The 14670-nt window shown below is 45.0% G+C and overlaps 1 protein-coding gene across 1 annotated transcript in view; it reads right to left on the reverse strand.

Annotated features, from left to right (window-relative positions):
• The window catches only part of capn15 (calpain 15), a gene marked incomplete at both ends in the record, with an annotated part of 30021 nt that continues 15351 nt past the window's right edge, over positions 1-14670 (reverse strand). The window contains 10 exons of the mRNA XM_079237636.1: positions 1-178; positions 1660-1838; positions 2839-3008; positions 3133-3368; positions 3452-3613; positions 5655-5807; positions 7367-7492; positions 8260-8483; positions 9462-9645; positions 11506-11714. Of these exons, the coding sequence (XP_079093762.1) occupies positions 1-178; positions 1660-1838; positions 2839-3008; positions 3133-3368; positions 3452-3613; positions 5655-5807; positions 7367-7492; positions 8260-8483; positions 9462-9645; positions 11506-11714 (1821 nt within the window). The remainder of the gene's footprint in view (positions 179-1659; positions 1839-2838; positions 3009-3132; positions 3369-3451; positions 3614-5654; positions 5808-7366; positions 7493-8259; positions 8484-9461; positions 9646-11505; positions 11715-14670) is intronic.

The following is a 14670-nucleotide window of genomic DNA, read 5'->3' on the forward strand; positions in this document are numbered from 1 at the left end:
TCATAGTGGCCGGGGCCGGTGCAGGCCATCAATGTCCGGAGTGAGCAGGGGGCTGTGGGTGGCCTTGGTGGGGGTCCAGTCTCCCAGGGAGGCCTGGGCTGCCTTGCGGTGAGCCAGGCGGTGGGTGATGGAGAAGCCGGCGTTCCCTTCCAGCTGTGAAAGCACCACCAGCACCTGCCTGCAGGGGGAGACAGAGAGCACTGGGGAATAAAAACATGGAGCAGCTCCTGTTCGAGGCACCATTCTGAATACAAATGTGGTATTTTCATGTTGTGCATTGTATATGCTGAAGTGAAGTAAGGGACTGTATGACAATTACTTGTCTGAGGAGGAGGGATAAATCCTATATTTCATTTTATAAAAAAGCAAGACTCTCCCTCGCGTAAATCATATTTTCTTCAGCCCCCTCAGCGCCCCTTAATATATTAAAATAATACATTTATGGGAAAAAATATAGCCACTTTTTTACAAAGAGCTGCTGACTAAACAGTTATTAGAGTTCACTAAAGGGTGAATCAGGAACAGACAACAGGTCTGCAGCTGCTAATGGACTCGAGCCCAGCGATATGTTCACCCCACTCCGTATTGCAATCAATCAAAATCAATATAATTAGTTCTGAAATTCTGAAATAAACTATAGATGAGAAATACAATGAAATACCCTTCCCTGCTCTGCCAGTCTGACTTCCATCTTTCAAACAAAAACATTTTTTTTCTGGCAAATAATTATTGTTCAGTTGTAAGTATGCCACTGATCTTAAACTGTTTATTAGCTACTCAGCAAAGTTAAAGATATGATTGGAGAAAGACAAAGTGCCAAGTCAGCACGGTTTCAGTCTATTTAGAGAACAAGATGAGGTAACATGGCGAGAGTTATTCACACTTCCACAGTCTTAACGATATCTGGGTACACCCCAGTGAGAACCCTGAATATGATTACCAAGCTGCTAAATGTTTTTGCCTCTGAACTGATTGTATGTGAGTAAGAATATCAGAAAATAAGATGATGTGACAATGCCGCAGAATATTCCCAACAAGTGAACAGACATAATACTTAGACGAGAGAAAATTACATTAAAAGACACGGCCCTCATGCATGGTGACTTTTTACAGTTTCCCATTATGTGTGGGACATAACTTCAAGGGGATAAGGTCGTAAATATTAATTAATGTATGCTGAAATGTGTCTGTACGCCTGAAACATCCATAGATTAGATGTCCAAAGAACCTAACTTCAGATAAACCTAATGATGCCTGAACAACTCTGCTGTGCTGCATCTCATAGGTGACTATGAGCGTACTATATTTTTTAGGTCTTTAAATCAGTGGCTTTAATGGGAAGAGAACAATGGGGACCAACAGGAGACAAAGGCAGCTCTAACTGTGCTGAGACCAGCCTAAGGTAGATTAAGAAACACGGAACGCTAATCCTCTGGGATCACTGGCGTTTAAAGAAGTGTGGATGTGTGTACAGATATAATTGTCTGAAGGGCTGGATGTTTTCTGCACCTGTACCAAATGTTCCCAACGCATTTAATCTCTTCACTTGCAATCTATTCAGGTTGTTTTCTTCCGAGGTGAAATATAGCTTCGAGAAAAAAAAGACTGGACTCTTCCAGTGTGTACGTGAGGAAGAGAGAATAAGGTGAGTGTGCGTACCTGTGCAAAGGCGGTACGCTGTCTATGGTCTTGAGGCTGCCGCGCGTGGACACCACATTGAAGCTGTCGGTGCAGTCGCAGGAGACGTGGAGGTAGTATTTGGGGTGGCGGTTCTCCACCACCACGATGAGCCCCGCCCAGCCGTGGGTCAGGTAGTAGCACGTCATGCCCTCGCGGCCCTGAGAGCATACGTGGAAACACGCAGAAATTTGATTAAGAAAGATGTCCCCCCCAAAACAGTGCAGTGCATTCTGGTCTATTGAGGAAGCAGAGAGACTGCCAGATTTATGCTCACATGACTTTAAAAAAGAGAAGCCTTGGTCTTTTGATGAACCGATGGCTGGAAAATAATTTGCAGTCCAACTATTATATAGCTGTATCGGAAACGTACATCACTATTGTGTTAAAATGCTTTTAAAACTGCATTCACAACAGCAACTCCTCCTGAAGGAGAGATGACTTCCATCTCTCATGCAGCGGCTGCTGATCTTGCTTTTGAGGCCTGAAATTGTGTGAAAACAATTGCAGCTCAACTGCTTTAGCTGCTGTCCAATGGACCAGGGACAGCACCCAGTAATGTATGTGCTCATAACACAAATATCAGTTTCATGACACAGGACCGTTTAAATGACTTATTAAAACCCCCACCCAAAAAATTATCTTTTTTTTTTTTTTTTTTAACTATATTGTTAAAACACTACTGTTTGTGTAGTGGCTGTCATGCACTCGTGAGTGTTTAGCCAACCTACTGTGAGCGGTGAATTCCTGTAGAGCTCAAGTGCTGAATGATTTAACAAAGATGATCTCAAGTGTTTAAAAAGCTCTGTCATCCTCTAAAATACCAGCCAATGTGACAGTACAAGTGCTGTTGAGGAGAGCCAGAATAATTCACTTCCTTGGGTGTGAGCTGCTCTGTGCGTGCATGTGTGTGTGCATGTGTGCGTGAGAGATAATGCACATATACTTGCATGTGTCGAGGCAGAATAGGATTCCGGACTCTGCTATGGAAATCTGAAGTGTTATCTCAAAGTGGCTTACGGAGTTGCAAGCGTTCTCCAGCTTCACAAGCATTATACTCAAACAGTGTGTGTGTGTGTGTGCGTGTGTGTGTGTGTGAGAGACAGAGAGACAAGGGAGCTTATTCTCTTGTTCTCAGGCGAGCGTGTACACGTGTCTCACCTCGTGTCTCTCGCCTTTGTTTTCCGTGAGCAGGATGATGGCATCGGCCAGCGTGGTGGCCATCGCCTCCACCTGCTCCACCATCACCTGTCTAGAGCTGTAGATAGCGAGGATGTAGCCGGGGAAGTCTTGGCTGGGCCGCCGCGCTGCCCCACTGGTAGGACTGGAGACTGCCGGAGAGAGATACGGGTCCGGACAAGTGCCTCCTGCTGTATAGAAAACAGGTTTATGAGTCTGGAAGAGGTGAACATTCATGAGCAACAAAAGCATTGCACGTTGTGTCTGTCCACCTACTGGGCGTGGGCGGACCTCCGGTCCCGCTGACATTCATCTGCCAGTGGTTGAAGGCGCAGCAGACAACAGCGTACTCCCCCGGCTCCAGCATCACATCGCAGCCGACAAACTTCTTCACCGCCCGCTTGCTGTGGGCCAGCAGGCGGCCCAGAGTCAGCTTGTTGCCGCTGACGAAGGAGGCGCGGAACACCATGATGCACAGGTCCAGCAGGTGGCTGTCGGCCGTGTCCGAGCGCCTGCACAGGGGACGGACGGGGTTAGCGCAAAACAACGGTGGGGAGAAAAACTGCTGATGGATGCTGATGGCAGCCCCGTTTACCTGCTTCCCTCCTGGAAGAGAGCAAACTCCAGAGCCGTCCTCTCCAGCACGGTGAGGGCTGTGACGGTGACCGGCCCGCTGGCCTTGCTGGGAAAGCAGCCCTGTAGCCTCACCTCCTGCCAGTCAGAGTGGATCTTGCAGATGTCCACCGAGTCAAAGTACCTGTGGGAGGAGCGAGCCTTCTTTACTACAACAGTATATACAGCATCAACAGGAAAGTGTTGCGTAAAGAGACACTAACAGTTTGACCGGCAGCTCTGACCCCGTTTTGAGCCGAATTTATCTATCTATTCTAATCTATTTGTACGCATCACAAGGAAGTCTTCAACATTAGCATAGCCTCCGAGGGTGCTGCTGTACAAACACCATTTACCTTGCTAACACATCAAGACCTTCTTCTTCAAAGACGGAGGCCCCGAGAGACATTCTCTTTCTTGCTTTCAGTCTGTTTTTCATTGTTTCATCACTTCCTAACCTCCCACTGACAACTATCTCACGTCTTACTTACTTTTGCCTTCTTGACAATCGGGAAGAAGAGATTGGGAAAAAAAGGGGACACGCTGAATCTTTGATCACTAGGTATAAATGTCTTGTTTGAGTGGTATAATCCTTCTCAAATGGTTTTAATAATCAACATCAGCATCATCACTGATTTGTCCACTTTTTGGGTTTTGATATTTATCTGACAAGCTGACCACTTTTTTTCTTTTTCCATACCGACAAAAGTGGAGGCAGGCGCATGCTGTAGTTTTGTCATATTGTAGAAAGCTGGGGGATTATTTGTCCGTCAGAGAGTACAATAAACAGTCAGGAGACAGATGGGATTCTGGTCCAGGCCGCACACATTTCTCAGGTTTGAGTTGTTCAGGGGGACAGCCGCATTGATCCCTCTGGACTTCTTGCAACTCTTATTTTGTTAGACACAAGGGACATGAATAAGAGCCCGATACACACATCATTTATCTTTAGACGAGCCTACTAACCTGGTGGACCTTGTGACAACGGCCATTGATCAGATGGTTTGCTGACGGTGAGAGAAAACCTTTTCGGTCCGGTACACAAGATAACTTTTTGTAGGGTGTAAAATCGGTTCTACACTTGGTGAAATCATTTTTTGGCAGGTCACATGGATTCTCTTCAAATTTTATTTAGAATTTTTTGGGGGCTGTGATTCAGTACAGTTATTTTTCCAACATTATGGTTTAGTCAGTTATGTTTAAGTGCAGTCCAAGGCAACAACTTCCTGTTATATTTCAGAGTACTTTTTAATTAAGCTGTTACAGGCAACAGTGTTCCACAAGGTCAGTGACATGGTCGTGTATGAGGAACACACAGCTAGAAAAACAACTTGATGCTCTGTGTGATTGAATGACAGGATTAAGCTAATATGACAAAACACACTCACAGACTTACAAAAGCAACCGCAAAAAAAACTGTGGGAACCGGTGTATGATGCACAAAAAAATAGAACGCACTGAAAGAAAAAAAAATATGCCGTCATTACGTTTGACATCAATACCAGATGGTAGGCAAAAATCCACAAAGGCATGAGATTAATTATCCATCCATCACTTTTAGTACATTGCGTGTGGCCATCATGGCACAATTAAAGGGCATTTTCAAGAGTTATTTCACCTGAATTCAGTGAACAAAAGCTTTAACATTTGCGAAACAGCTGGTGCTGAGTAGATCTCTCCTGGGATAAACATCACAGGTGTTCATGCATTTTACATTTGTAACTGGTGTGTTTGGAATAAACACAAGAAGTGTAGCATTAGCGGCCACAGCCACCATGGCTCAAATTAACTAGCAGAAGAAAAAGCTGTGCATCCTTCATGTGGGCACAGTGGTTGACTGCAAAGTCACTTGTAAAAAGTACAGTATCAGAGATATAAAATATAACCAAGATAGAACTGTTCAGTGTCAATTTGAGATGCTGCCATGAGAGTGGCCCCCTGGTGGCCACTAGGCCACTTGGAAGAAAGGTCAACTGGGAATGAGTGAATAATTGAAAGAAGTCTGAAAGAGTGAGCTACTTTATTAAACAATCCCCATCTACAAATATGGATTAAAATGTTTGCTGCTGTCATTATGGTTGCATCTGTCCTGGTAAACAAACCAACAAATGGTTCAAAGCCAGACGAGATCTACACAATTACCACTAAAATAGTAAACAAAATCTCTCAGTAAACATGGTTCTTACTTTATAAAGTCGCTGTACTCCATCCAGAAGACGCCCTCGCTGCTGCCGTGAGCCATCAGCTCGTGGCGCAGGTGCTGCGGCCATTCTGTCCACTCGTCCGACCAGCTGCCGTTCCAAGAGAAGCGACCCCACGGGTTACGCAGCCGCAGCAACCTGAAGCGTGGCCAAAGAGTGACAGTTAGGGAGGAGGAGGATGGATGGAGAGGGAGAGCCAATTATAGGATCCAGTTAGAGCGACAACAGCTTTCTGTCAACGCAGTATCCAATCTCTGCTCCCCTTATGGATCATTGCCTACTTTTTAACAACCCATTTCATTTTACTGCCTCCTCCCTACAGTGAGAAACTTAGGAGGCATAATGGACAACCATATTGGAGAGTCCCCTCTTTCCGGGAAAAAAAAGTGCAGGTGAACGGCTGTTTCCAAGCTGCTTTTCATCTCCTCCGGCTCCACGCAGGGGGACTTCAACTCATTTCCGATCAAGGGCTGTGGCCCAATCTTCCACTCAGATTGCTTTATGGCTGTAAATTAAAGTGCTTGTGTGGGACTCTTGAGCAAATTACATCTGAGATTTACAGGCTACTCTCAACCTCCTCTCACAGGTAGGACAGAGGATCCCTCCATTTTGTTGACTCACAATGCTGATCAAAGTGAACTGTTGTGCACCTGTTCTTTATTGGCATCAAGCCTCTACCCCATTTACCTATGAATCATTCAAGTACCTCCACAAAGTGTCCATCTGCTCAATCAATTCTAAACCTAGGATACTTATTTATGAACATATTCTTATTTAATGAGTGAACACAATCTTTAAGACATGAAAGAGACCTGCAAGCCCATCCCAACCCACTGTATGATTCATTGGCTTCCACTATCTAGCAAAAAGGAGGAATTAAAGGAAAAGTTTCAACCATGACACAACTTAGCCTTTTGTAAGTGGAACGGCACTTATAGAGTTGCTGTTTTTCCCCATTCTTATTCCCATTTCAAACATGTATCTTTATGATATCCTCAACATTAGTTAACACAGACACACAGCACTCTGCGGATTATGTTATCATTCAGTTAGTTTATGTTATGGCCTCCAGTTTTAATTATTTAAATGATGTTTTCCTCCCCCCCATAATTTTAGAACGGCAAGCATTTAAATACCCATGAGCCTCAGCCGGCGGTAGAGAGACGCAAGAGGGAATTCAAATCTCTTGTTGTGAACAAAATAGGAATCCCTTGCTGAATTCATCCCAAATCAGAAATGAATTGAATTAAATGCACTGTGGGAGCCTTGGTTAATTTCTCACCTTATGGTGCTCCATTTTGTACCTTCGACTTTGTAAATCAAGGCACCTGATATTTTCTAGCGTAGTTGTTAATCTTTTGCACCGACTCACTCGAGAGAATTTCATGCCGATGCAAGCTGCGGAAGTGTTACCTCACACTACCTTTAGAGAAAATGAATGTCCTCCCATGCAACTAAGGTGACCCCAATGATTTGATTTCGTGAATTAACTGTATTCTCTAAGGCCATGTGGTCAGCATGCAGACAAAGTAAGGGCATTGTATTTAGTTGTGGTTCCTTTAAAAGTCTATATTTTCTGTGACCAGGATGAAATCGATGAATGGCGGGAGATGGAGCAGATTGATAGACGTACAAAGAGAAACTCACAAAGTATTAGATACTCTCAGAATATCCCTCTAGTTCACATGACTTCATACCTGTAGCCCTGGACATCTCGTACGTCCAGGATGGAATAGGCATGTCGAGGTCGCAGACCCAGAGACTCATAGACGACGTCGTCGACCTTCATGTTGCCTCCTCCACAAGACGCACCCATCAGAAACCTAACAGACACAGAATAATACAAAACTATCATCATAACGTTTGCAAATTATTTCCATATTCCATTAATTTTCTGGAACAAATATAACTAATAAGGTAAAAAAAAAAAAAAAAAAACTCCACCTTTCAAGCGTCTTCTTCTTTTGCATAGCTAATTATGTTAATTAATTATTTACTTACTTATTTAATCTTTATTTAACCAGGAGAGCCTCAGAATTGGCAGCAATACAGAGTTACAGACAAAAAAAAAAAAAATTGTTTTCAATTTGTGACTGCTGCTCGTCTCTGTTTAGGAAAGTATACCAATGTTGTCGTCATTTTCCAGGCTGTTCCCCTTTGATATATTGAATAATCCTGCAGGTTTTCTGACAGATGGACCTGCAGTTTGGCCACAGATGATTTGGCCCCTTTGGAGTTCTGCTAGCTGTCTCATGTTGCTTTGAAAGCACACATATCAAAGCGCTGACTACCAGACTCCCTTTATTACTAACAAATGCCGCTAATTGGCATTCAGCTCTTTTGTCGTTGTGAAACACCGTCGTGTTTGTAGTTGGGATTAGAGGAAGTTGATCAGCTGATTTTCCAATGAGATGTTTTGCTCTTTATCATCTCATCTGTGCTGTACAAAGATATATCACTATTGTAGATGTATGTATTCAGTTATTTATCGCGACACGGTGGAAAATTATAGGAATAAGTGACAACAAACAAAGATACTGTTCATTCACACCCTCGTTGCACCAAAATTCCCCTCCACTCCCTCTCTTACCCAGCCTCCTTGGAGCTGAGCATCTTGGCCCAGATGAGATCCGTGTCGATGGGTTCCTCCCGAGGGTTGGTGGAGCTGACCTGGAGCATCAGGGAGTCGCAGGGGGCTCCCGTCAGCGTGGCCAGGCCCTCGATGGCGCGCCCTGCCTGCAGGGCAAAGTAGGAGCCGTGGAGTTTGGCCAGGGCCTTCTCGATCAACGCCACCCATAGCTGCTTCCTCTGGGCCTGGAACCATGGGAAAGAGAAGGGGAAATTATTTAGTCAAGTCTCAGTTGTGAGTATAGCTCACTCGTAACAGGATGTTGTGTTTGCTGTGGGGCTTGTCTTGAGGTGTTGGCTCTGAACCGGTTAGCTGTGACTCAAATGGGTCAAGGTTTATGAACATAAACTGTCAAGAAAAATAGGTCATATTTATGCTTCTCATATTCTTTCAAATCATCACCACACACAACTGTTCTCTTTCCATTTGGTCCTGCATTTCTTCCACGCTTAGTCATCATGGTGAAGTAATTCACTTGTACTGCCTAATGTCCCTTCTATGACCTTTTCTCTCTGCTTGCGGCTGAGATCTAAGGTTGGTGGTTGACAGTCTCAACAACATCTGGTAGATATGGTGCGATAGGTGCGACAGTGGGTCTCTCGAGCATGCGTGGGCCTGGATTTGTGTCCCTGTGCTTTGTTTGTGGCAGAATGCAATACTATCATTGGTCCTGTAATTGACTGAGGATTAATTAGACCTCCAGGTACGATCCTCCTCTGTGGGGCCCTTTGAGACGTGCTTGTGATAAAAGGCAAGCTATTAAATTAGCTTGAACTTCCATTTAAGAAGTTGATACTACACTAATGTGAGGCTGCAACTCCATCAACAAGGCGATTATGACTGCCCAGAACAAGCACAAGGGAACTTATGAATGCCCTGCTTGCTGATAAATCAGAGAGGATATATGTCAAACATCCTTGCTGCCCGGAAAAAAAGTACTCCACCAACTTGACATTTGTACCTCTTTAACATGGTCAGACTACCGATGGACAGTTCAAAATCCATGCAGCAGAACCGATACTGCCAATCTTATTCCCTGCAGTCTTCTTCTTTGTAAAAACCTGACGCTTACTTTACCTACAATGCAACTCGATCACCGACAGAATCGTCGCAGATTATGTGTGTTTATGCTAGCTTCCCACACCGCTCTGTCGTTTCCTGACCTGGGAGAAGAGGAGGTAGCCGTAGTCGTCGCAGGGCAGCATGTCGTCCACCAGAACCGTCGTCCACGTCCCGTCTTTACACAATCGAACCTGGTAGGCACCCTCTGTGCAGATTGTCCTGGTGATCATCACCCTCTCCACCAGCTCCGGACGCTCCGCCAGCACCGCCAGCGCACTCAGGAACCTGGAGAAGGATAAAAACTCGATGAGTCGGAAAATGAAACGTTGGATCCAGATAGACAGATGGGTGAATGAGAGGATGCGACTGAAACAAAGCGGAATTGAGCAGTGAAACAAAGGGAGACGAGACATAAATGATCAGCTGATCGTGACGGACAGCTGGATGGCTGAATGGATCCCGGCTTTAGTGGAAAAGACAAGTAAGGATAAGGAATGTCGACCGACAGACGCAATCAAAGAAAACAGAAAGAAAAAGCCGTGAGAATTAAAACATACTTTTTCCAAAAAGGCACCTCAAGCAGGTTTCTTTTAAACATAATTTGCCCTCATTTAAAATCAATCACATTTGATGAGTCAAGCTTCTATGCCTTCTGGTTACCTACCCATTACTGTTAATTCACCCCGCAGCAAAGACAAACCGACTCGCCTCCTCTAATTAGCTGGCAAGAGAAATTAGTTAATCAAAAATCCGGATACATCAGAAAATGCTAATTCCTCACAAAAGAGAAACACGGCTGGGGACGAAGGGATCCAACTTAAAAGGAATATATTTTAAAGTGAACATTAGTTTATCTGAAAGTGTGGAAAGAGATCAGACAATATGATGAAATGGCTACAAACAGTGGAGTTTTGGGGGACAATGAGCTAAAAATATTTCTCTTTGTACATATCCCGACCCGCTTTATTGATGACATAACTAAAATTGACCAAACCCACTTTTGTCACTACATCCGCAGATGAAAGATGAAAGTAATATCCCTTTCAGTCCGGCTGCCGGCTGTTGATGTCAGCAAAGCAGCCTTTAAAAGACTCTTTGTGTGGGGTTGGGAATGTGTATTATTAAAGCTATAGCCCATCTGTTCAAGTGGCAGCTGATTGAGGCCGATCAGCCCATCCAGCGGCTGATGAAAAACCAATCGGCTGCACAGAATCAAATAAAAATCCAATTAGGCGTGTCATAATGTGACTCTAATGTCAGCTTGTACTCAAGGACAAGGGTGACTGGCACTGCATTGGCACTACTTTCTTCTGCTGTCATTGGCAGGCTGAGGGGAGCTGGGTTGTTTGCTGGTTTATTAGCACACTGTCCTATTGTGTGTGTGTGTGTGTGTGTGTGTGTGTGTGTGTGTGTGTGTGTGTGTGTGTGTGTGTGTGTGTGTGTGAGAGAGAGTTAGAGAGATGAATTAGGGTTACATCTTTTCGCAAGTGAGAGGATTTGGCTCTGGGGAGAGCTGTTTTTTGATAAGCTGCATGTGCTGGAGATGAAGTGAAAAGTTGTATTGGGACAACTTTGTGACTGTTTGTTGTTGTGTGTGGAGGAAGATTGTGAATGGTCACACACACACACACACACACACACACACACACACAGTATAACCCCCCAAAGGACACACAGGGGCAGGGAGATAAAGCATGTGTCCAGACTCACATTGGCGTGAATAATCTCCTTGTCAGGTGTATCTGTACATCTGTCCAACTACGCCCTGCTCCCTCTTTCATTTAATGCTTGCCTTCTTTTTCTATTTTTCCCTGCCTCCCAATTTCTCAGTTTATCGCTTTCTGTTTCTTAACTTACTGTTTCACTGCCTCTCTGTCACTGTCTGCCTCTCGCTCTCCCTCTGCTAGCTTCAGGCTGCAGTGTTCATCTAAACCTGACATGAAATACTATCTGTTGTCTGTTTTGTATTCCTCTAAACTTTCTCAGGGACTGAACGGAATGAAGATTTTCCTTTCACTTTTTTTTTGTGTCTCCTAGGTTAAAGCAGCTATTAGGGCATGTTTGCATCTTTTTTATTATCTGTATGTAAATGTGTCTCATTGTTATCTACACTGATTGGAGTCCTGTGCGGTTCGGACGGCTCACCAGCAGTTCCCGAGCAGGCCTTGCAGGATGTCAGAGGGCCGCGGTGTGCGGAAGACGGACCACTTGACGCCTCGGTCTTTGAAGTTGCTGCAGTTGATCTCATGTGGGCGGAGCCACTTTTTGATACGCTGCTGGACGCTGTCGCCCTCAGGAAATCCCACGGATCGAGGTCCCGGGGGGAAACTGTCGTCCACGAAGTTCACGGAGTTCTACATGTGGGACCAGAGGGAGGGAGACATTGGAGGGTGGAGAGGAGAAGTGAGAGGGAGACAAACATGAACTTGCATTTAAAATAGATTCCAAAACAGTAAGTCACTTGTTAGGAGAAAACATCAGACTTAAAAAACTGAAAACACATTTTTAAATCATTCCCAAAAGGAGTTGATGAGAGCACATCAAAATAAAGCTTTTCAAAAACACAATACAAGCCTGAAGGACACTTGGAGCAACAACTGTTAATCTCTTACAGTCTCCTGCATTTCTAATATGACATGTTTTGCAGGTGGATGATCATGAATACAGGACACTAAATGCCGGCACTAGATTCGGGGTGGAACAAGGACAAGCTACTGTCTCCCACATTCAGTCGTGTGGCGGGGGGAATTACTTCCACTGTTAGAGCGGCATCACACATCTGCACAGCAGGAGTCCACATGTGGCGCCATGAAGCAGCCAGGATACAGGACACAAATGCAAATCACTCTCAAACATTTCAAACGCTTCGCTTTCTGACACATTCCCCGCAGAGCAAATAGCATTTAAAATGATACACTGGATTTTTAACACTTTGAAAAGTGGTTGCCTCTCAACTGTACACAGGACCCAGACTACATGGGTACATTAACAGATCAAGACACCCAATCTGACACACTATCTGCCTATCTAAAACTCTCCTGTACACACACCCGAGAAGGCCAACAAACACACACGCAAACCTATCCGGTTTCCTATTTATGGTGTGAGAAGTGGGCTCGGCCAGTCGTGTTGCAAGGCAGGAAGAGGATGTGATGCGGGCGAACCCACTGGTAGCTCACAGTGAAGCGAATTGATTAGTCGCCGTCCCCACATTCCAATTCTGTAGTCTCGAAGCGGCATTCGCTACCCGACGGAATCACTTCAACACCACCTCACCACCCCGGCCGACCGACGTCTCCGTGTAGCTTTCCAATTCTGTAGCTCACTGGCTTATGTATGACCCTTGTGCTGGCTTTTATTGTATGGGCTTAGGGGCCAATGTGGATTTAGCACAGAGGTGGAGGGGAAAGCTTTGGCCCTGCACACGTACAGAGGCCGAACTTGTCGGCACATAAACAAGACTAAACCGCTCCAAACAAGCACAGGAATCTTTATACTGCATTCTTAATTCAAATTTTTTTTATTACACAAACCTCATCATTTGGCACAGAGAGAGGACACATTTTAAAAGTCTGTTAGTTCTAATGGATAGATACAGGTTAGCTCCAATAGCATTTTAGCATCCCACAAAGATAATGATCATCCTGTTGCACTCACCACTGGGCACTCAGCCCATTAGGAAAATACAGTACGCATGCTGCAATTAGCCTTTTCACCCAGGTTGGTGTATGTGCATAATAGTTTTATGTTTCCTTTTTGAAGCGCATTTTTCCTGTCGTTCAGGTTGCCGTGTCGTGACGTCTGTCAGCGTAAGTCTAGCTGTCTGTCCTCATCGAGTGAACCTGGTGCTGCTGTCTCTGATTCTATTACTGGGCACATGCCAGCATGCAAACCAGACCAGTCCACGATCAGCCAACTCGACGCTGAGCTCAGAAAAGCTGCTGCTGTCTTCCTGCCATCTCCCAGAAAATGTGGTTACTAGGAACTATAGAGACGTAAAAGTGCCCCACATGAAACCGAAAACAAAAGCGTCCCAGAACAGCCTGGTACGTACAACAGTGTCACAAGCAGTAAAGAGCTGTCGCTGCACGCTGTCAGAACTCACAATCCAACATGCAAAACCTGCACCCCGGGTAAAACCCTCTGTGTGGCAAAGGTTCAAGCAACAAGTTGTATAAAGAGCGGTCTTAAGAAGGGAAATAAAACAAATCAAAGTCAATCTGTTGCCATGTAGCATTGGTTTGTTGCTCCCCCAGAGGGTGACATGGAGAGGGAACAGAGGAACCAGCTTCAACCACGCAGGGTTTTACAGTTCACAAGCGGCGCTGATGGCTGTTAGTAGCGTTTACTCGTCTGGCACCGTGAGTAAGCGGACACGCTCTGGGGCTCTGGCATCAAGCACACACACCTCTCGCTCAGAAAACCAATCAAGGAGAGTAGAGAGCAAGGAGGCAGAAGAAACGAACTGCAAAGAGGTGAGGAGAGAATCATATTTCTTACTCTAAGTCTCCACTGTTTGCTGCAATTTGGACAAATACATCATATTTCATTAGCAACATAATCTGCTATAATCCAACAAATCTAGAAAAAAAATCTGAACTAAACTAATACAAAATAATAATAAAAACACATCCAGAAACTTCCCCTGTATTTGTGTGCTCAGACTGCCCACGTGCCTCAGCAAGGTAAACCAAAGCCTTCAATTATTATCACATTTTCACCACTGGTGTTTTGGTGCTTGCCAAATGTTGCCTTGACAGTGATGGAGCCGCTTGCTTACGAACTCTACCCCCGCTCATCGCTCTGACCCCTACAACCGAGCGCCGGCAGTTGATGCTGTTAGTGATTGTGTTCACTATAGGAAAGCGAATCATTTCTGCTCCTCTCCTCTCCAGCTCTGCTTCTAAAAATAGGCCAGCCCCTGTGTTCACCTTAGCACGTACACACACACACACACACGCACACACACACACATCGACTGCTACACTGGAGAATTGAGTGCAGTCGTGTGGAGAGGGTGGGGTGGGGGTGAAGGGGCTACGGTGGGTGGCAAGGGGGAAAAGCATATTTTGAGATATTAGCAGAGTGGAGAAAAAAAACGGACTGAGCGTGCGAGGATGGATGTGATGGAGGGAGACGGGATAAAAAGGAGATGAAGAGGGGAAAAGTACTTTGAAGAGCGCAGAAGGGCAGAGCCGAGAGAGCGGGCCTAAAATATTTGGAGGAGAAAAAGAAAGTCGGTAAAAGAAATATTCGCTTAAATGTTGATCTTAAAATTGGGAAAAGAGGAGGGGAAGGTGGCAAAGAGGG

The sequence above is a fragment of the Taurulus bubalis genome (genome assembly GCF_910589615.1).
Source record: "Taurulus bubalis genome assembly, chromosome: 2".
In the NCBI taxonomy this organism is placed as follows: Eukaryota; Metazoa; Chordata; class Actinopteri; order Perciformes; family Cottidae; genus Taurulus; species Taurulus bubalis.